Source organism: Calliphora vicina, chromosome 1 (genome assembly GCF_958450345.1).
Source record: "Calliphora vicina chromosome 1, idCalVici1.1, whole genome shotgun sequence".
In the NCBI taxonomy this organism is placed as follows: domain Eukaryota; kingdom Metazoa; phylum Arthropoda; class Insecta; order Diptera; family Calliphoridae; genus Calliphora; species Calliphora vicina.
This window is the reverse complement of record NC_088780.1, coordinates 20,515,700-20,538,443: the sequence shown is the minus strand read 5'-3', so window position 1 is coordinate 20,538,443 and position 22,744 is coordinate 20,515,700. Positions and strand designations below refer to the sequence as shown.

The following is a 22,744-nucleotide window of genomic DNA, read 5'->3' as shown; positions in this document are numbered from 1 at the left end:
CTGGACCCCAGGGGTTTTAGAGATTTAAATACATGTCTGTGCTTGGACTAAAAATAGCATTTTATTATAAATATTACCTTGTGGGTGAAACAAGTTTTGGCTTAATACAATTTTAAATTCCATTTTTTTATATTTCTGCTTTTAATTTTCTAGCAAACCTTTAAAATTTAACTTTACTCTGTGAATTGTTTTCTTTTAGTAAATTTCCTTGAAACTCATAAATAAATATTTATTGAAAATGATGGAGAATTTCAAGGAATTTCAATGGATAATTATTGGCAGACTTAAGTTCTGGACAGTAAAATACATTAATTTAAAGATGTCAAAAACATGGAAATATTAATAAATAATTGAAATTGAAGTGGCATTTTAAAGAGTTTTTAGTTAATTTGATTGATTTCTAAAATAAAATTTATATTAATCATACGTCACCGCAGAGATTCATTGAAAAAGGGAAAATAATTTTTTTTTAAATTTAAAATATAGAATTGTAATCATGTCCCTGAACTTTTTAACTTCTTCCAGTTAAATAGTTTTTAAATTTCCTTATAAAATGACATTATACAATTTTAAAAACCTACTGCCATATTATTTTTTCCTTGATCTAACTCAAACAAAATTCCCATATAATCTGCCCTTCATTTCAATTTTCTTTTTTTGTTTTATTTCTCAAATAAACACAATAATAAATACATATTTTCCATTTCAACATTTATGACCTAATAAGCTTTTATTTTTGAAATATAATACATCTTAATATCCTTTTTTTAACTGTTAGGGATGTTTTTTTTTTATTTACTTCTTGCTTTTGATTGACATATTTTTTGGCATATTCCACCCAAGTCAGTCTCTCTCAGAACCGTCTTTCACATGGCCCTGAAATTTCTGACATGTCAAATAAGAAAAAAACTCAACTTTTTAAGTATAATTATTACATTTTGTTTGTTTGGGTTCTATTAAGTTTTTTTTTTTGTTTTTTTTTTTATTTATATAATATGAAATTTTATTATTCAATTTCAATTTATCACATATTTTTTTTCCTTGCTTCCAGACACAAGACATGTTCATTTATGGTTTATTTGTATGAATACCTACACGATAAACAAGATATTAAACAAAATTAGAAAATGTATAGATTCATTTCTGATGTATTAAGTTAAAGGTCATGGCATGCCTTTGTTACTAATTTACGTATGTATGTGATTTTTTCTTTAATGATTGTCTCTAAATGCCAAAAACAAAAATATTTTTTAAGTGCGTAACTACCGAAATTGTCGACTTATTTTCATTTATACAATTTAATATTCGTCATACGTCTACGTTGGATTCAAGAGTGTGCAGCCAATGTAACGTTTACGTGATATTTCTAAGTATATAGTATTAATTATTGCTTATACGTCATCATAAATGAAGTAATTTACTATTTTTAATGACATTTACTTTTTGTTGACAACTTTTGTTTTCTTTTGTTTTTTTTTGTAATTTTGCTGTTTTATATTTAGCGTCAGATTTTTATATTTTGTATGTACAATAATTGAAGAGGGTTGTTTGACAAGTTTCATAAAATGAAAGCAGAAATCCTTAGTCTAGTTTTAGTCTTAGTCTTAGTCTTAGTCTTAGTCTTAGTCTTAGTCTTAGTCTTAGTCTTAGTCTTAGTCTTAGTCTTAGTCTTAGTCTTAGTCTTAGTCTTAGTCTTAGTCTTAGTCTTAGTCTTAGTCTTAGTCTTAGTCTTAGTCTTAGTCTTAGTCTTAGTCTTAGTCTTAGTCTTAGTCTTAGTCTTAGTCTTAGTCTTAGTCTTAGTCTTAGTCTTAGTCTTAGTCTTAGTCTTAGTCTTAGTCTTAGTCTTAGTCTTAGTCTTAGTCTTAGTCTTAGTCTTAGTCTTAGTCTTAGTCTTAGTCTTAGTCTTAGTCTTAGTCTTAGTCTTAGTCTTAGTCTTAGTCTTAGTCTTAGTCTTAGTCTTAGTCTTAGTCTTAGTCTTAGTCTTAGTCTTAGTCTTAGTCTTAGTCTTAGTCTTAGTCTTAGTCTTAGTCTTAGTCTTAGTCTTAGTCTTAGTCTTAGTCTTAGTCTTAGTCTTAGTCTTAGTCTTAGTCTTAGTCTTAGTCTTAGTCTTAGTCTTAGTCTTAGTCTTAGTCTTAGTCTTAGTCTTAGTCTTAGTCTTAGTCTTAGTCTTAGTCTTAGTCTTAGTCTTAGTCTTAGTCTTAGTCTTAGTCTTAGTCTTAGTCTTAGTCTTAGTCTTAGTCTTAGTCTTAGTCTTAGTCTTAGTCTTAGTCTTAGTCTTAGTCTTAGTCTTAGTCTTAGTCTTAGTCTTAGTCTTAGTCTTAGTCTTAGTCTTAGTCTTAGTCTTAGTCTTAGTCTTAGTCTTAGTCTTAGTCTTAGTCTTAGTCTTAGTCTTAGTCTTAGTCTTAGTCTTAGTCTTAGTCTTAGTCTTAGTCTTAGTCTTAGTCTTAGTCTTAGTCTTAGTCTTAGTCTTAGTCTTAGTCTTAGTCTTAGTCTTAGTCTTAGTCTTAGTCTTAGTCTTAGTCTTAGTCTTAGTCTTAGTCTTAGTCTTAGTCTTAGTCTTAGTCTTAGTCTTAGTCTTAGTCTTAGTCTTAGTCTTAGTCTTAGTCTTAGTCTTAGTCTTAGTCTTAGTCTTAGTCTTAGTCTTAGTCTTAGTCTTAGTCTTAGTCTTAGTCTTAGTCTTAGTCTTAGTCTTAGTCTTAGTCTTAGTCTTAGTCTTAGTCTTAGTCTTAGTCTTAGTCTTAGTCTTAGTCTTAGTCTTAGTCTTAGTCTTAGTCTTAGTCTTAGTCTTAGTCTTAGTCTTAGTCTTAGTCTTAGTCTTAGTCTTAGTCTTAGTCTTAGTCTTAGTCTTAGTCTTAGTCTTAGTCTTAGTCTTAGTCTTAGTCTTAGTCTTAGTCTTAGTCTTAGTCTTAGTCTTAGTCTTAGTCTTAGTCTTAGTCTTAGTCTTAGTCTTAGTCTTAGTCTTAGTCTTAGTCTTAGTCTTAGTCTTAGTCTTAGTCTTAGTCTTAGTCTTAGTCTTAGTCTTAGTCTTAGTCTTAGTCTTAGTCTTAGTCTTAGTCTTAGTCTTAGTCTTAGTCTTAGTCTTAGTCTTAGTCTTAGTCTTAGTCTTAGTCTTAGTCTTAGTCTTAGTCTTAGTCTTAGTCTTAGTCTTAGTCTTAGTCTTAGTCTTAGTCTTAGTCTTAGTCTTAGTCTTAGTCTTAGTCTTAGTCTTAGTCTTAGTCTTAGTCTTAGTCTTAGTCTTAGTCTTAGTCTTAGTCTTAGTCTTAGTCTTAGTCTTAGTCTTAGTCTTAGTCTTAGTCTTAGTCTTAGTCTTAGTCTTAGTCTTAGTCTTAGTCTTAGTCTTAGTCTTAGTCTTAGTCTTAGTCTTAGTCTTAGTCTTAGTCTTAGTCTTAGTCTTAGTCTTAGTCTTAGTCTTAGTCTTAGTCTTAGTCTTAGTCTTAGTCTTAGTCTTAGTCTTAGTCTTAGTCTTAGTCTTAGTCTTAGTCTTAGTCTTAGTCTTAGTCTTAGTCTTAGTCTTAGTCTTAGTCTTAGTCTTAGTCTTAGTCTTAGTCTTAGTCTTAGTCTTAGTCTTAGTCTTAGTCTTAGTCTTAGTCTTAGTCTTAGTCTTAGTCTTAGTCTTAGTCTTAGTCTTAGTCTTAGTCTTAGTCTTAGTCTTAGTCTTAGTCTTAGTCTTAGTCTTAGTCTTAGTCTTAGTCTTAGTCTTAGTCTTAGTCTTAGTCTTAGTCTTAGTCTTAGTCTTAGTCTTAGTCTTAGTCTTAGTCTTAGTCTTAGTCTTAGTCTTAGTCTTAGTCTTAGTCTTAGTCTTAGTCTTAGTCTTAGTCTTAGTCTTAGTCTTAGTCTTAGTCTTAGTCTTAGTCTTAGTCTTAGTCTTAGTCTTAGTCTTAGTCTTAGTCTTAGTTTAGTCTTAGTCTTAGTCTTAGTCTTAGTCTTAGTCTTAGTCTTAGTCTTAGTCTTAGTCTTAGTCTTAGTCTTAGTCTTAGTCTTAGTCTTAGTCTTAGTCTTAGTCTTAGTCTTAGTCTTAGTCTTAGTCTTAGTCTTAGTCTTAGTCTTAGTCTTAGTCTTAGTCTTAGTCTTAGTCTTAGTCTTAGTCTTAGTCTTAGTCTTAGTCTTAGTCTTAGTCTTAGTCTTAGTCTTAGTCTTAGTCTTAGTCTTAGTCTTAGTCTTAGTCTTAGTCTTAGTCTTAGTCTTAGTCTTAGTCTTAGACTATTGTCATGAAATTATTAATATTTGCTGCATATTTTGTTAACTTAATAGGCCTGCCTCCTAACTTATTAATAAACTATTACTTTATGCCAACTTCGTTTTGTAAATAAGTTTTTATTTTATAATTACGTTTCTATGAATATTAAAATACTCACCTACACTGAGATAATAAATGTAACAATATACAACTAATTAGTACAAAAATAATTTTTCTTTTGATTTTCTTTACAGATTTTTCTTTCATACTTTTTAAACAATACATAAAATTTAAATAAACATAAAAGGAAGGGAAGTTTTACAAAATTCAATTAAATTATGAAACAATATGCTTAATTATCAACAAGAATGGCCTTTAGTATTGATATTAGTGTCTGATAAAAATTCCAAAGAAAGAGAACAAAACAATAAAAATAAATTTCTACAAATTCAATTAAGTGCAGCAATAATTTATACATTAAATCAATGCCATTTTTGTTATTGCTCGGATAAACAACAAACAACAGCAACTACAACAAAAACTAAAATACAAACGTTAACCAAGAAAAAAATGTTAACTGCCTTTTTACCAGCTGCTGCTGCTCTGTTAACATCAGCAACATCTACATTTACAACAAACGACCAATACCAACAGCATTACTACCAGCAGCAGCACTGGTCTCCTCGATTACAAAGCGTGTATGGCGACAAACAAGAATCTGCATTTTATCAGCAATTGTTTGCCACGAAACAAACAATGTTGCCTCAACTTGTATTAGATGATGTACAAATTAATGAAAATGTTGTTATGAACACGACAACAACACCATATTTTCCACCTGCATTTTCTCATGTTGTTTTGGCACCCCCTAAAACCACAACAACAAGATCACCCTTTTTTACGTTTGCAACAGCCACAACATCATCATCAACGTCAGCTATTACAGCTGTTACCTCAACATTGGTTAAAACAACAGCCAGTCATACAATGCCAACACGACCATCACCAACTCTGACCTCCTCCCTATTGTTGTCATCATCATCATCAACATTGCCATCGTCTGCAACCTCCTCGTTAGCAGCCATATCGGCGATGGGGGCTTCAACCTCAACATCCATGTTTTTTGAAGGTGATTTACTGCCTGCGGTTTTTGTTAACTCCAACGACATCAACAACAACGACAGCAACAACAATAGAAATAGTACATCACTGGGCCTGGGTGGTGTTGGTGGCACCGGGGTGAATATCGATGATGACGATGACAATTTAAATTCATTTTATTTCTATGAGGTAAGTCAAGCGCATAGTTTAACAATTAAAAGACTCCCTATAATATAAACACAACAGCAATCTCAAATTCTAATAAATTAAACAGAGCAACAAAGCGGCCCTCAAATTTAAATTAAATGTGATGAAGTGTAAAAAGGTTCTTCCTTCTTTACAACTTTGAAATAATTTTTCAAGTGATTTGAACTAAAAATATTATGGCTTATGATGGTTCATGGAGGCAAAGCTACTTAGTATATTGTTAATTACACTGGATGCTTAAGTAGTCAAATCAGATTTTGAAGAAATTAGTTGTTAAAAGTCTAGGCAAACAAAAGGTTATTTATGCTTCTACTAAAGTTTTTGTTATTATTTTTAAAATATTTATAGACATGTCGTTTAAAGTCTATACAAACTTGGACAATGAATGTCTTTTAATACCTGTTTTAAAACAAAAAATATTATTGTAATTAATGAAATCATTGCCAAAAAAATTCAAAAACATAATAGTAAAATGAAAATTAATTTGTTTTTTTTTACAATTTTTGTTTTACACTTTGAAAGCTTTATAACACATTAACAGCTTCGTTAAAAGTTAAAGGTCTTGCCTTTCCAAATTACTTTGAATTACATTTTTATCTCTCTTAGTTTTCAAGTTATTTGTATTTCTATAACCCAACCTTCAAATTAATATTAATCATACGTCGTGGTATTTTGCCATACCTTGGTTCACTTTTTTAATAATATAAGGTGTACCTTAGTTAGACAACTAAATTACTAAAAATATTCAAAAGATTTCAGAGCAATATCAATTAGGGATCCAAACATAAACGATTTTCAATTTAAAAATTCAAAAAATAGTAGATTTTTGCTGCTTTTTGGGCGAAAAGTTGACTTTTTTATTAAATAAAAACCTTCTTTAAGAACATATAATAATTTTATGTTTTCGTGTAAGGTATTTGTACTCAGAATATTTTTGTGTAAAAAACATGTCCCATTTTTCGTATACGCCGCCACTATACCCTTCGGAATTTGACCTATTTTTTTCACCAAAATTTCAATTTTGGTCCACATGTTCTAAAATCCCAAAACCGTGATCAGAAAACCGAAAGCAGCTTTGGAAACCTTGATGTATTTCCTATTTATCTACAAAGTGTTTTCTTAGCTTCATAGGAAATGTGGACCTTATGGGCAAAATTGTAAAAAATGCAATTTTTGGGATCGCTTCAATTTTTTGGAATTGCAAGATTCTCTTTATATCGTACTAATGTCTCAAAATAAAATCTAAAAATTGGAAAAAATTTTCCTTGAAATCTTGGCTTTCATTTGCTATTAAAACCATATTCTCAATTTGTACACATTAAAAAATATAGCAATTTATCTAACATAACCTGTAATTAAATATTAATCATACATCGTGTTATGTTCAATTCAAATATTGAAAAATTTTAGTGTTTGTTTTGTATTTTCTATAGAATATGAAATTTTAATAGAAAATTTACTTGAATTTGGCTTGGAATCTATATGTTGCCAGAAATATAGGGAAAGGTCATAGGTGACAATGGCCATTACTTTGAATAAATTTTGTCTCAAAATAAAACCCAAAATTTGAAAAAATTCTCTATTTTTAAATCATACACCCAATAAATTTAGACTCTTTTGTATTTTATATACTTCATCAATTTTCATTAATTAAATATGTATTTCATAAGAAGCTTAAATGCTGAATGAATGTCCATAAATTTAAATAATTTAATTGACAATACTTTACCAGACCAAAGTATCACAATAAAAGAATTATTTAAGCTTAAGAAATTAATTAAATGTGGTTTGATTATATCCAAAAAACAATGTCTTTCATTTAGTATTTGATTTTTAACAATTCAAGCAAAGATTTTACACATTTCTATGTTCTACATAAGTGCAAAAGAGCAAGACAAAAGATTAAAATATGTTTTGAGGCTTAAAAGATATATAATAATATACATACAAACAAATGATTAAGGTCAAATAATTTAAATAATAATTTTAGTTTATACTTAAGACGATTCTCCTTCTTTAAAGACTGAGATCAGTCAAAATTGCTTAAGTATTGTGAATTTAGAAGTTAAACTTAAGTATCAGGAACAATTTATTATAGTTCCTAGTCCTTTATTAAATTTTATCATCAAAAATACCACAGAATTTATAAAACAAAACCAAATAAAATCTCTGCATATGTATTTAGCATAAAAACTTTGTCAAACCTTGTCACACTTGAAAAAATATAGAATTTATATATACATATATTCGAATGAAATAAATACTTTTTAAAAACCAAAACATACACATTTGTAAGTAAGTACTTACTTACTTATGCACAGTAGGGCAAAATCAATATAAAAATTCTCCAAATAAATCATATAAAATTATACAGAATAAAGATTATATGAAAACAAATTATTTTGTGATACTCAGTTTAAAGCATGAGCTCTTGGCTTTCATTTGCTATTAAAACCATATTCTCAGCTTCTACACTTTAAAAATTATAGCCATTTATCTAACATAACCTGTAATTAAATATTAATCATACGTCATGATATGTTCAATTAAAATATTGCAAAATTTTAGGGTTTATTTTATAAAACGATTTCTATTTTCTTTAGAATTTGAAATTTTAATAGAAAATTTACTTGAATTTTGTTAAATCTTAAACAATATAGCAACTTGTTACTCCTTTTGAAAAATATCAAAAATTTTGTTTAAGATATTTTTAGAAATTTTAAAAAATACAAAATTTTATTTTAAATTGGCTTTATAACTTGCCATTAGTAGCTTAAGATTATGGTTTACATTTTAAATTTAAATAATGTTCATAATGTAATTAAATATTAATCATACGAATTATTAAAATAAATATAAATAATGAAAAACTTTATCATATATTTGGAAAAATATTATTTACAAAATCTTATTTCTATATAAATTATATTTTTATATTTTATAGCTAATAGCTTATAGTCTTAGCTTTCATTGGTCTTTTAAATAGTTTTTATAACTTGTCAGTGTTTAAAATTATAGCGATTTATCTAACATAAACTGTAATTAAATATTAATCATACGTCCTCATAAATTTAATTTGAATATTGCAAATCTTTAGGGTTTATTTCGAAAAATTTTAGATTTTTCCGCAAAATTTTATCCTAGGATTGTTTTCTATACCGAGTGCTAATATTTATAAAAAAATCTGAAATTTTTTCTACTGAAATTTTAAACAAATTATTAAAAAATCATATTTATATATAAATTAAATATGATTTTTTTTAGTTAGCTTTCATTTGCAATTAAAATAATGTTTATAACTTTCAAAAAATGTAATACCAATTTGTCTGACTTAAATTGTAAACAAATATTACTCATATGCAATTTTATATTAAATTTATATAGAAACTTTATTGTTTAAAAATGGAAAGCATTTATTAAAATTACTAAAAGACGCTAAAATAATGATTTTTTGTTAAAATAGTATGATCAAGTCCACACTTATATTTTGTGCTGTTTTATTTACTCGGCTGAGGAGTTTTCGAGTTAATTTTCAGCTTCGTGGGTGGAATGGGGATGAGTGGGGACCATAAAGTCTCACGGTACCGTGCAATAACTTCCAAATGAACACCCAACAAATTTTTCATGCAACATGGGACTTATTTCATTATGAAACAACTCCTACCGCATATGAAGTTATTTCATAATTTTTTGTGAATAAAACAACTCCCAATGAAATTTTTGTTGGGTTTTATTTAATTTTATTTTGGCAATTAGGAGTTATTTCACTGTAGTGGGAGTTATTTCATATCAAAAACTGGCTTCGCTCAGAAAATTTGTTTTGCACTTATTACAAAAATAAATTGCTTCAGATTGGGAATTATTTCATTTCTATTGGGATTTATTTCGCTTTTTTTGGGACTTATATTTTTAAAATTATGAAACCGCCGATTATTGGGAGTAATTTCATTTTACCTTTTGGTAGTTATTTCATTTCTCAAGTTTGGGAATTATTTCATTTTTGATGGGAGTTATTTCATTGGGAGTTATTTCATTTGGGAGCTATTTCACATTTAAAAAAAGTAAGAAAGTATGGTCGGCCAAGACCGACAATATTATACCCTACACTAAGTAAAAGAGCAAAAACATGTTTCTTTTAAAATTTCAATAATTTATATTTTTGAGTGATTTTCGGAAGTGGGCCTTATATGGGGGCTATGACCTATTATGAAGCGTTCACCATGAAATTAGGTCGTGTGATTTATGTCTATATGAAAGTTTACTATGTTGAATTTTGTGAGTATACCAAAATTTTTAAGCGATTTATGCACGTTAAAGTGATTTTCGGAAGCGGGTCTATATGGGAGCTATGACTAATTATGGACCGATCGTAACAAAATTTGGTGAAATGAATTTTGTATATATAAAACTTATTTGGAGCGCAATTAGTGGATATACATTTATGAATTAAACATTTATGACCGATAAAGTCCAATTTCGGAAGGACATTTGTATGGGGGCTAGGTGAAATAATGGACCGATTTCAGTCAGTTTCAATAGGCTTGGTCCTTGGGTCGAAAATATAATATGTGCCGAATTTAATCGAAAAATCTTAAAAATTGAGACCTGTACTCTGCGGACAAGATTTACATGGACAGCCAGCCAACCAGACGGACGGACATCGTTTAATCGACTCAGAAAGTGATTCTAAGTCGATCGGTATACTTTAAGGTAGGTGTTAGACTAATATTTTTGGACGTTACAAACATCTGCACAAACGCATAATACCCTCCCCACTATTGTGGTGTAGGGTATAAAAATCCATTTATGATCCGAATGAGCTGAAACTTAAAATATAAATAGTTCTTGATAAGTTTTACAAAAATTATGCTATATCTGTAGGTTATTGCTTTTAGTCTTTATTTAAATTTTGCTCGATCTTTTTTTTCGTATTTTATATATGGCGGGCCTACGGAGCACAGTGGGAGAAAACCCTAATTTAGTGGAACTAAATTCGTATCTTCTAAACGCTTGGCCAAATTAATTTCATTTATATGGAAATATTACAGGCAAGGAGGTAAGCTAATAAAGTAATGCGAAATGGGTACTGCTACTTCAGTAGAATAAGCGGTAGTGGCTGCTAAACTGCACTACCTCGGAAGAAATTCTATACTATTTTCAATTCTAAGAAATTATTTTAATATATCTTTCAAAAAATTTAAATTATATAAGTAATTTTATTTATAGCAAGTAACTATTTAAATCTATAGATTTTGGACATTTACCCTATTGCCGGCATATGTCGAAATATTCATATGAAATTAAGCTTTTTTTAGTTTTATTAATAAATTTATTTTTAAAAACGAATAACAATTACACTGTGCAACAACCAAAATCGGAATGGAGGAAATCGGGAAATATTTGGACCCGCTGTTATCAAAAAACTGGAGTCTGATGAATCACTAGGAAGTAATGGATCCAACAAAAGATGCATAACATCTTTCGATAACGCTTACACTTTTTAATAGCTTACAGAAGAAGTTCTGGACAATGTGGATATAACACTGCGTTAAAACAAATATATTAATATTGACATAAAACGCTTTGCAAATGTTATATTTTTAATCTAAATAAAGCACTACCATATTTAAAAGGACTCATAATTTTATGTCAAATTTGGTATATTGGCATTTGTTTTTAGCAACTTGTAAGTAGTTAGAATTACATAAATTTCATTTTTATATAATGTAATTACCAATAGCAATTCCTATATACAATCTTAAAAAAATAAGGAACAATTTAGTACGAGATTTTACATCGTCCAAACGATAATAAGTTCTTAAAAAAATTATATAAATTCACCTCGCACTTTTTCGCAGCTAAATTTTTCACCATATGTAGTCTATAATATAGCCTTGATACTGGTATAAAAATTAGGACTGCATCTCACAGCATTAGTAACTGGCAACCTTCCGAAAATTCAAAAAGTAAAAAAAAAAATTCTATAAGAATGTGGACATTGGTTATCACAAATAGCAGAAAATATATTTTTATTTTTCAGATTTACCAAGCCTCATATTCCATCTACATAAAAAAAGTAAAAATACAACTTAAAGAAATCCTTGTACTATCCAGCTTAACAACAACTTTGAAACCAATTCTTCATAAAAAAATTTCTGAAAAATTTTTTATTTTTAAATAGTTGTCAAAACAAAACCACTGAAGTTATTAATAAATGTTAAATATTTTTAAGTACAGCAACAACTACAGATTGAAACTACATAACAATAAATCAAATATGCGAAAGTTTTTTTTTTATTTTGCGCCACTAAATTGTTGATTTCTCCCACAGTGCGGAGGGTCGAATTTTTTTTAAATACATTTGCGATTAAGTTCTAACGAAAGTAAAACCAACCTGATAATATTTATCTCTTTCCTATAAAAAGTTACAATCATCCAAAGTTGAAGCATCTTTTTATATGTTTCCCAAAAAATTTCCTATACTTTTTTCATTTTAACTATACAAGTTTGGATAGGGCTCGGGGGCTACATTCTGCTTAAGTGAGTCAAATTTTACTTTACACGTTTATGCATTAAGTTCTCTTTCCAGATCATATAAAAATTTTATATAGTCCCGATTTTGAAACAAAATTTTAGATTTAAGTAAAAAATTCTAAAAACAGAAAGCTGTGATTCTAAAATAATCTTCATATTTGTATAGCCCTATACGTTGTTTATATACATACATATAAAGCGTTTTTACTATCACACTGAAAATAGCGTCAGTTTTTGGAACACATTTTCCCCGTTTTAGGAATTTCGGTATTTGAAAACAAAGACTTAAGAACATTTAGTTGTATATTACTTCCAAATTTTATTGTCACGTCTGTAACTGTAATTCAAAGTTTATATTTTTATTTATGGAAAATTAACATACTATAATATTTTTAGTTTCTAAGGTGACGTCTGAAAAAAACTTAAAATTATTTCGTTTCACTAAAATATCAACCTTCAAGTCCTAAGGTTTCCACTAATATCAAAAACTTATATTTACTCTATAGAAGCTCCACAAACCTTGCCCACTTTAAAAAATGTTTTTTCATATCTTGCATCAAGCTGGTTTTGCGTGATTAATATTGGGTAACTTGATGGGCTCGAATCATACTGATAATGATTTGTTCATTCTTCGTTATTGCAGCACTATAGAGAAGTGTATATTTGATCATACTTTTTATACCCTACACCACCATAGTATGGAGGGTATAATGCGTTTGTGCAGATTTTTGTAACGCAGATGTAATATTAGTCTAACACCCACCTTAAAGTATACCGATCGACTTAGAATCAGTTTCTGAGTCGATTAAACGATGTCCGTCCGTCCGTCTGGTTGGCTGGCTGTCGATGTAAACCTTGTGCGCACAGTACAGGTCGCAAGTTTAAAGATATTTCGATCAAATTTGGTACATATTATTTTTTCGACCCAAGAACCAAGCCTATTGAAACTGGCTGAAATCGGTCCATTATTTCACCTAGCCCCTATACAAATATCCTTCCGAAATTGGACTTTATCGGCCATAAATGTTTAATTTATAAATGTATCTGCACATATAAGTTTTATATATACAAAATTCATGTCACCAAATTTTGTTACGATCGGTCGATAATTATTCATAGCTCCCATATACACCCGCTTCCGAAAATCACTTTAACGTGCATAAATCGCTTAAAAATGTTGGCATACTCACAAAATTCAACATAGTAAACTTTCATATAGACACAAATCACACGACCTAATTTCATGGTGATCGGTCCATAATTGTTCATAGCCCCCATATAAGGCCCACTTCCGAAAATCACTCAAAAATATAAATTATTGAAATTTTAAAAGAAAAATGTTTTTGCTCTTTTACTTAGTGTAGGGTATTATATGGTCTGGCTTGACCGACCATACTTTCTTACTTGTTTAAAAAAAATCTTTGTTAAAAACTAACATTTTTAAGGTACAAAGCGATCTTTGTGTGCTATTTAGAGTGCCTAGATATGTTCGGATTGAATATGTTTACAAGAGTTGTTCAGCTTTACTGTAGTTACAACTCTGCTAAATATTGTTAATGAAAAATTAGGAGTACCTGGAAGTTATTCTAAAAAAAGTGAAAAAAAAAATTGTTCTTCCTTTATTTTTTCAAAAAAAGTGCACGAATAAACAATTTTTTTGGGAAAAAATGTTAACAACATTTGTTTGGTGAACTCTTAGCTATATTATTTCCATATAAGGTTAAGCGGTTTCATCAAGTCTGAATTAGCTGTTGGCCAAAAACTAATGTCACATTTTTTGAGGACCCACTGATTTTCACAAAAACTGGTTACCAAAATTGCGTTTTACTACATTGGTAGTAGAGCCGTACCTATACTGTCATGATCGTATGTGTTCCTCTAAATCTTGAAATTATGGTAGAAAATTTACTTGAATTTTGTAGAAATTTAAACAATATCGCAAAATTGTTGTTTTTTGTTAATTTTAATTAATTTTTAAATTTTTAAATTTAATTTCTAATATGGCTTTGTTTGCTTTTTTACTGGGTATTTTCATATTGTTAGCTCTTGTTTATATGTGGAAGTTTTAGCATTATTTTTCACTTACAAAGGTTGCTTTTGCTTTTATAGTTTAAACGTTATAACGATTTTTCCAATATAATCTATAAATAAATATCAATCATACGTTCCGATGTTCTCAATTATTTTTGTTTGTTTTCTTTATTTTACAGTAAATATTTGTATCAGTAAGCTAAATTTGCATTGTGCTGTGAAATGTAAATATTTTTAAGCCAATGGTGGATATGGTATTTTCTTTAAAAATTCAGTTTTTCAAATATATTTTAATACTTTGAAGACTTAGCTTTCTTTTGCTTGTTCAACAGTTTCTTTAGTTTTTTTAGTTTAATCGTTGTAGCGATTTGACCATAATAACCTATAAATAAATATCAATCATACGTTCTGGTGATCCAAATAAATTTTTTATTTTTATTTTACTAATTGTGCAATTAAAAAAAAATATTTTTTTCTGATTCAGTATTTTTTCTTTTATTATACTTGACATTTGTCATATTACTTGCTTGTTTAATACCTTGAAGTTTTGGCTTTATTCTGCGCTATTAAACGTTTTTTTAGCTTTTATAGTTTAAAAGTTATAATGATTTCTCCAACATAGGCTGTAATTAAATATCAATCATACGTTCTGGTGTTCCACATTTTAATTTTTTAAAATTTCATTATTTTCAAGTAAACAATAGAATCTATTAACAAATATTAGAATTCTGCTGTGGAATATAGATATTTATAATTTAACGTAAGACTTTTAGTAAGAATCCTAGTATTTCAATGCCTCTAATAGTTAACCTATAATTTGTTTCACAGTTTTTCCAATTTCCTTCCACTGTAACATGTAAGGAAGTTTATTTCCCTTAACGACAACGAACATAAACGATAGTCGTAAAATGTTTGATATGGATATTGAATAACCATTTTCAAAATTGTACAATTTATACTCTCTCACACCCACCAACAACACCTACTATCACTACATTCGGACATACATTCATGCATACTAAACATTCAAATACATAAAGACGTACAAAACTATTGCTACAGTAGTTAAAAACAGGCATAATACTGTTGTTATGAGCAGACATCATATAAGGATATGTGATACAAGCAGAAAATACTATTAAAGACATTTCCTTAAAGCTCTCATACAAACATTTATAGCTGCTATAAAATCGTATGTATGGATGGATGTATGTTTCTATATATATGATTGTGTTAAAGTAGTTGGATTAGAGAATACAATTCTAGAAAATGTATTTAAGTTAGTTTTCTATGTGTTGTAACAAAAAACCTTAAGATATTTTATTATTACAATAAATAACTTAAAGCAATAGTAAGTAAATTTATAGTTTAAGACACTTATGTACATAAATAAATGTGTTTGCAGAGAGATATGTGTTTAAACTTAATCCTTTAAGGTTCTATAAATATTAAAATGGTATAAAATTTTGTTTATATTGACCATTTTCCAACATTTAGTTTTTGGTATTATTCTAAATTGTGATTAGATAAAATCTTGGTTAAATAATAATGTGTGTAATTTTTGGAGTCATGGAAATATAACCATATACGGACACTACTACTTGATAAAAGACCAAAAAAAAATCAGTGTTTCCCAGTTTTGCTCAAAGTTATGCCCTATTTTATGGCCCCATTTTTGCAAAAAAGTGATCATTTTCTCTGGCTCATATCTTGCAAACAGCTCGGAATTTTAATTTACTCTTTGAACCAAAGTTGTAGCCCTTGTCATAGAGAACGAAAATTAGGAACATATAAAATCAAAAAAAAATTCATCTTCAAGATCAAAATCGCAAAAAACTTTAAAAAATTCGATATTTAGAAACAATATTTTTTAAGCTGCCTAAAAGTATGCATTAGTTTATAATAATTTAATAGTTTATTGCCCAAAAAACTATATTCCTTTAGTTTTTTCCTACTAACTTATATTGACCAACCTAAACGGTGTTAAGAATCATTCGTAGGAAGTTCATATGTTCTAGGAAGTTGTTTACTGAGATGTTAGGTACATTTTTGTAGTTGATTATTTCCTTGAATTTTGAACGGTTTGCTACCTATGCACCTGAACAAGGGAAAAAGGTAAAAAAATTTAATTTTTTTTAATTTTTTTACTATTTTGATCTTGAAGATGAAGTTTTTATACCCTACACCACCATAGTGGGGAGGGTATAATGCGTTTGTGCAGATGTTTATAACGCCCAAAAATATTAGTCTTCCACCCACCTTAAAGTATATCGATCGACTTAGAATCACTTTCTGAGTCGATTAAACGATGTCCGACCGTCCGTCTGGTCGGCTGGCTGGCTGTCCATGTAAATCTTGTGCACAGAGTACAGGTCGCAATTTTGAAGATATTTCAATCAAATCTGGTACATATTATTTTTTCGGCCCAAGGACCAAGGAAACTGGCTGAAATCGGTCCATTATTTCACCTAGCCTCCATACAAATGTCCTTCCGAAATTGGACTTTATCGGTCATAAATGTTTAATTTATAAATGTATCTCCACAAATTGCGCTCCAAATAAGTTTTATATATACAAAATTCATGTCACCAAATTTCATTACGATCGGTCCATAATTAGTCATAGCTCCCATATAGACCCGCTTCCCAAAAATCACTTTAACATGCATAAATCGCTAAAAAATGTTGGTATACTCACAAAATTTTATGTCATATAGACATAAAACACACTACTTAATTTCATGGTGATCGGTCCATAATAGGTCATAGCTCCCATATAAGGCCCACTTCCGAAAATCACTCAAAAATATAAATTATTGAAATTTAAAAAGAAAAATGTTTTTGCTCTTTTACTTAGTGTAGGGTATTATATGGTCGGCTTGACCGACCATACTTTCTTACTTGTTTAGATTTTATATGTTCACAATTTTTATTCTGTATGACAAGGGCTACATCTTTGCCTCAGAGAGTAAATCAAAATTTCGAACTGTTTGCATGATATGAACCTGAGAAGATGATCACTATTTTGAAAAAATTACACCAAGGGTCCAAAAACTGGGAGATAATGGTCTTTCTTTTTGTCTTTTATCACATAGTGGTGTCCGTATATGGTTATTTTTTTTTTCGTGTTGCGCTGTGTAACTTAACACATTATATCAAATATAGGATAGAAATATTTCAAAAACTTTAAAAGTTTTCTTAGCTGCAAACAGCTAATCTTCATGGGTTAATTACAAATCCTTATGTATTTATTCAAGCAACAGAAACTTACATTTATAATAAAATATTTACTTACATAATGCCATTTTAGTTCTTACAAAATCTACACAGATTCAACTAAAAGCAACAGATAATAAACACAATAAATAGAAAAGATTTATGGCTTAAAAAGATAGAAATTAATTTTATAAATATTTTATGCATGTTAAAAATGCATTTATCATTCTACTGGTTATACTAACTAACTACTTATATACGATAAAACTAATTAAATATAAAGGTTCTCCCAAAATTAATGAAAGATTTGAATTTTTCAAAATTTGTGCAGAAAAGTGTTAATACGTCCAGGTTCTTCAAAGGTCTGCTACCTTTGAAATCTTTTTTATCCCAGATCACACAGACTTTAAAACAGTTAAGTATGATTCGGACTGGCGAGGTTCGAATGTGGACTCCACAATTGTGGTGATTGTCTAGTCCATTGGTAGGCAAAAAGAGGCATTTAATTTGTGTGCTCTTTTGGGTAAAAAATAAAATATCCACAACAACATCAAGAAACTGAATGAATTGTGTGTATTTTTACGCTTTATTACGCTCTTTTGTTCACATTCGGGTTGTTTGACGAAAATCATCGTAACCTGAACAATATGAACGCCTACAATGGGTCTAGTCTATTCTGTTATTCGAGAACGAGAACAGTTCATGATTGTCGCTAACATTTTAATGAGATCACTGGGTAGTTAAACATAAGGATGAGACCCTTGGTACTGACCGAGCTTGTAGAATAGCTATTAGTCAAGAGACAATTTTGTCAGCAATGCTCCTACAATCTTTGTAGAGCGTTAAGCTGCCTTAAGAGTGATATCAAACGAAATACTGAAATCTTAAACTGTTGAAGTTGAAAGAGCAGAAATACGCTTTCGCTATAAGAGGAATTTCAATAATTATTTTGTTTGGAAAGACTGCGGACTTGTTCAAAATGTACTCCACACTCTTTCAGCGCAGATATTATGGTTGCAAAATAGTCATTATACAAGTTGCCCTCTTAATATAGAAGACGAAATCCAGCAATCTTGAACTGTAATTGAGTGTAAAAAGGAGATAAGCGTATTCACTATTAGAGGCACTTCAATATTTATTTCTGCTGCATGGCAAATGGAAACACTGACGATTCATAAACATTTCGAAGGACAATAAATAAATTTCTATCTTATTCTTGGTACTTATTTCTACTACCAAAATGCGAATAGTCAGAGACCGCACAGTGTTATAAGAATAAAAAAAGATGGAAATAAATCTGTAACTTCTAAACCCTTACACCGATTTGAATGAAATTTCACATGCGCAAAGAGAGGTAAATTCTCAGCGAGTTGTTTAGTTTTCCCTAATTTATTTGACACGTAAAAAACATAAGGTAGATATGTTATATATCAATGGATAGAGGATTTTGTCTATTTTTCAAAAATGTATATAGATTTTGACAAGTGAAAAATTCATGGAATACTTTTTTGAAAAATATGACAAAAAATGCTTTTTATTGAATTTTGCATAGATAAAAATTTTTCAAATTGAAATAAAATTTTTATTTATGAATATTTTTTAATGAAATTTCACAGTTATGTAGATTTTTCTATTTAAAATGCAAAAATGAAAACAAAATTGTGAAATTTGTAATCACGAATCCCGCAATTCCCAAAAAAGTATTGAAAAATTCTAAAAATGGGATATTTTCGTTTTTTGGCTATAATATCCACACCAGGGGTGGAGTTATCGGAACCCTTTACAAAGTAATTAAGAACATATTGGGCCATCTAAAATGGGTTACTATATTTTGATATCGACTATGGGATTTGAGAATTTTTGCCATAAATTTGAATTTTACATAAAAAATAGGCGTTTTTTGAATGGACTTGGTCCTCTGGGTATCAAAAATTATAAATTTTTTTTTTCATTTAAGATATTTGACGTTAATTTAGCTTTTTAAAAAGTATAAATTCAGTATACATCCTCTTAGAAATTTTGTAGATAACTGAAAAAGAATAAAAGTACTTTTTTCTCAAAAAAATAGCGCCTTTTTTAATTTTTTTTTAATTCAAACTCATGTAACTTTGGCACAGTCATGGTTTTTAAACAATTCTTCCTTTATTTGATATATACATCTGTTATTAATCCTATAAAAGAAAAATGGACAAAATCGGTAAATATTTGGAACCGCGGTCATAAAAAATTTTGAAAATTTAATTTTCAAATGCGGATATCTCCTAAGCTATAAGAGATAATTGATAGCTACGAGGTTTTATGTAGTGCTCAATGAGAAGATTCTATATATGTAATTTTTTTGAAATCGGAACACAAACGAAGAAATAGTAGCATTTTTAAAATTGACCATACCCGAGGTGTCCTACTTTGGGGACCCTTGGCCCAGCTCATGGTGGGCTCATGAGGCCCAGATTCAACACTTAAACTCGACAACACTTCCCCTTTGAGCATGTGAAATTTCATTCAAATCGAAGTAAGATTTTATCTCATACCACTGTGCGTTGGTGCAGGCTCTTTTTGCGATAAGTTTTTAATGTTTTTGATTCAAGGTAAATCCACAAGATTCATAACCGTTTCGAAGGACCATAAAAAATTTCAATCTTATGATTGGTAAGATTAAGAGAACGTTGCTCTGAGATAATTCAGGCACTTGTAGAAACAAGATTTGAATGGTTTTCTTTAGAGCAGCGAACTGTAAATCTAGAAGCCAATGGTTCATATCTAATTCAAAGGACCATAAACAATATATTCAATATTGTATCACTGGGATGTGATTGTTAACAGACGAAGCTTATAATCGAAGATTCGACGAGATAATCGCTTCGGCTCTCGGTTGGATAAAGTCTAATTATGGGAATGTAAATGCAACGGATGCAATCCTATGGGATGATTTCGTTGGCTCTATAAGCTGAAGCTAGCTTATTAATACAAGATTTAATACAAAATTTACACAAATTTTAAATAATAATACAAAATTTACACAAACTATTTGGGAATTATTAATAACTATTATCTTTATTAATAATTGGACTATATTTTTGTTAGAGAAAATGTTTGATTAGTATTATTATCTTAATTTGATGGGCTGGCTTTTGTAACGGCACGTTACAGTGTTGGCAAACAAAAAAAAACAACAGAATGACAGCTAATAGTTTCAGATAGTTAAGTAATCGTGGAGCATATCACACGAGTTTTCATTGTTGAACAAAATTTGGAAAAAAAAATAAATTTTGAAAATTTTGAAAGTTTGAAAATTCCGTTCAGAATATTGATTTAATTTCGTCAACTGTGAAGCGAGTAATTTAAAAAAAGTCGTTCAAATATTCAATATTGAAGTAGTTAGCGAAAGTGTCAGTAAAACTCCAGAAATACAGTGGGAAAAATCACTGATTGAACTGGTTGAAATAATACAAATATGAAATATGTATACGTAAGATTTACTTTCTTATATAAAATTGTTCCTATTTTTACTGGCTCTTGACATATTGCTAAGCTTGTTTAAGACTTTGAAATTTTAGCTTTCTTTGCAGTTCAAAAAGTTTTTTCTAGCTCTTATAGTTTAAAAGTTATAATATTGTTTCCAACATAACCTCTTAATAAATATCAATCATACGTTATGGTGTTCTAAATTTATATTTTCAAAATTCTTTATTTTCAATTAAGCAATCTATGAGCAAACTCTAGTATATTGCTGTGTAGTGTTAATATTTATAAGCTGATGCGGGATAAAGTATTGAATTTTAAGATTTTTCTTTGACATAATGCATTTTTATACCCACCGTAAAAGAAGATGAGGGGGATATGGATTTTATCATTCTGTTTATAACACATGAAAATATTCATCGCACACCCACAAAACTATATATATCCTGGGTCCTTATGAAATAACTATGTCCGTCCGTCCGCCTGTCCATCTATCTGTCTGTTTAAAACACCATAAGGCCCAAACGAAAGAAGCTAGTTGGCTGAAATTTTCCACAAATACTCTGAGATGAAGGTGTTGAATGCTGACAATATAGATCCATGATTTCAACTAGCCCCCATACAAATGTCACCCACGGAATTTCGTAAAAAAATAACTAAATCGAATCAATTATATTTTAGATAACCTTAATTTTAACTGGTTTATCCAGGTTGTTTTCAAAAAATTACATACATTGATATTTAGTTATAAGCAAGTGCATTATTTGACAATTTTAGCGTAAGTTTTTCATACAGATATTAACTAACACATGTGCCAAATCTATTTACCTTGCAGTTTATATTCTAAGTGCGAGAACGTGTGTCTCTTTGTTTATGTCCAATTTCTAATTAACCAAATTATCTTGAGATTTTTATTTTAACGTGTTTGCATTTGCACTCAAGCGTAACAAAGCGCATTCACAGAGTAACATAAAATATTTGGCACAAAGGGAGAGTTTGTAGGTCAAGGAAATTTGTGTATTTCTTTAACAACATTGTAGTGTTTGCACTAAACTGATAATAAACAGATAAATATAGATGATAATAAAAACAGCTGAACAATATTAGGTCTACTATATTTTTTCATAGGGGTTTATATAAAATCGTGATCATTACCTATTCATACCCAATATGTTATAGTTAGCCGACGAGATCTGAAGAATTTATCTCCTCTCATTGTCCATAATTAAGTAGTAGTAAGCCGACCAAAAGCCGAAGAATTTATCTCATGGGATTGTACTCTTTAGCTTGTTTTAGCCAATAAGTTGTAGTTAGTCAATGGGAGCTGAAGAGTTTATCTCCTCGGATTGCATACATTACCCATAATAAGTCGTTATCCGACTAGAGCCGAAGCCATAGTTGACAAACAGATAGGTAACTGAGAGCCAAAAACCTATGTCTGTTGTCGAAATCTAAATCCTGATAATGTATTGCCATGTATTTTGTTATTGTGTCAACAGAAAAGATAGTCATTTTTTTCACTGATATTTCTCTCTTCCGTTGTATGTGTCTATTCTATGGCCGAAGCATTTATCTCGTCGGTTAGTACTCATTACCTAGTATTAGTCAATAAGTTGTAGTTAGCTGATGAGAGCTGAAGAATTTATCTCCTCGGATTGCGTACATAAGCTAATCCATATCTAGTCGTTAGCTTAATTAGTCGTTAGCTTACCTAGAGCCGAAGCATTTATCTCGCCAGATTGTATTAATTAGCTAGCCCTAACTTATAGAGCCAACGAATTCATTTCATTGGATTACATTCATTGCATTTACTATATTAGAAACTTCGTCCATTAACTAACATATCCCAAAGATAAGAGATGCTCTGTGGTAAAGAAGATTTCAAATGAAACAGGCATTTGAAGAACTTGGACAGACTAAGCATACCTTGGATGGAAACTTTCCATCCATGAATAGGTGCAATTAAAAAATTCATCATTAACCAAAAACTTCCAATAGCTGAATATAAACGTATTTT

At 29.5% G+C, this 22,744-nt stretch overlaps 1 protein-coding gene across 1 annotated transcript in view; it reads left to right on the top strand.

The window, feature by feature from the left end:
• The first annotated feature begins 4,732 nt into the window (after nt 1-4,732).
• CCAP-R (Crustacean cardioactive peptide receptor) overlaps nt 4,733-22,744 on the top strand; it is a 108,957-nt gene continuing 90,945 nt past the window's right edge. The window contains exon 1 of the mRNA XM_065498262.1: nt 4,733-5,467. Coding sequence (XP_065354334.1) covers nt 4,748-5,467 — 720 coding nt within the window. The 5' untranslated portion in view covers nt 4,733-4,747. The remainder of the gene's footprint in view (nt 5,468-22,744) is intronic.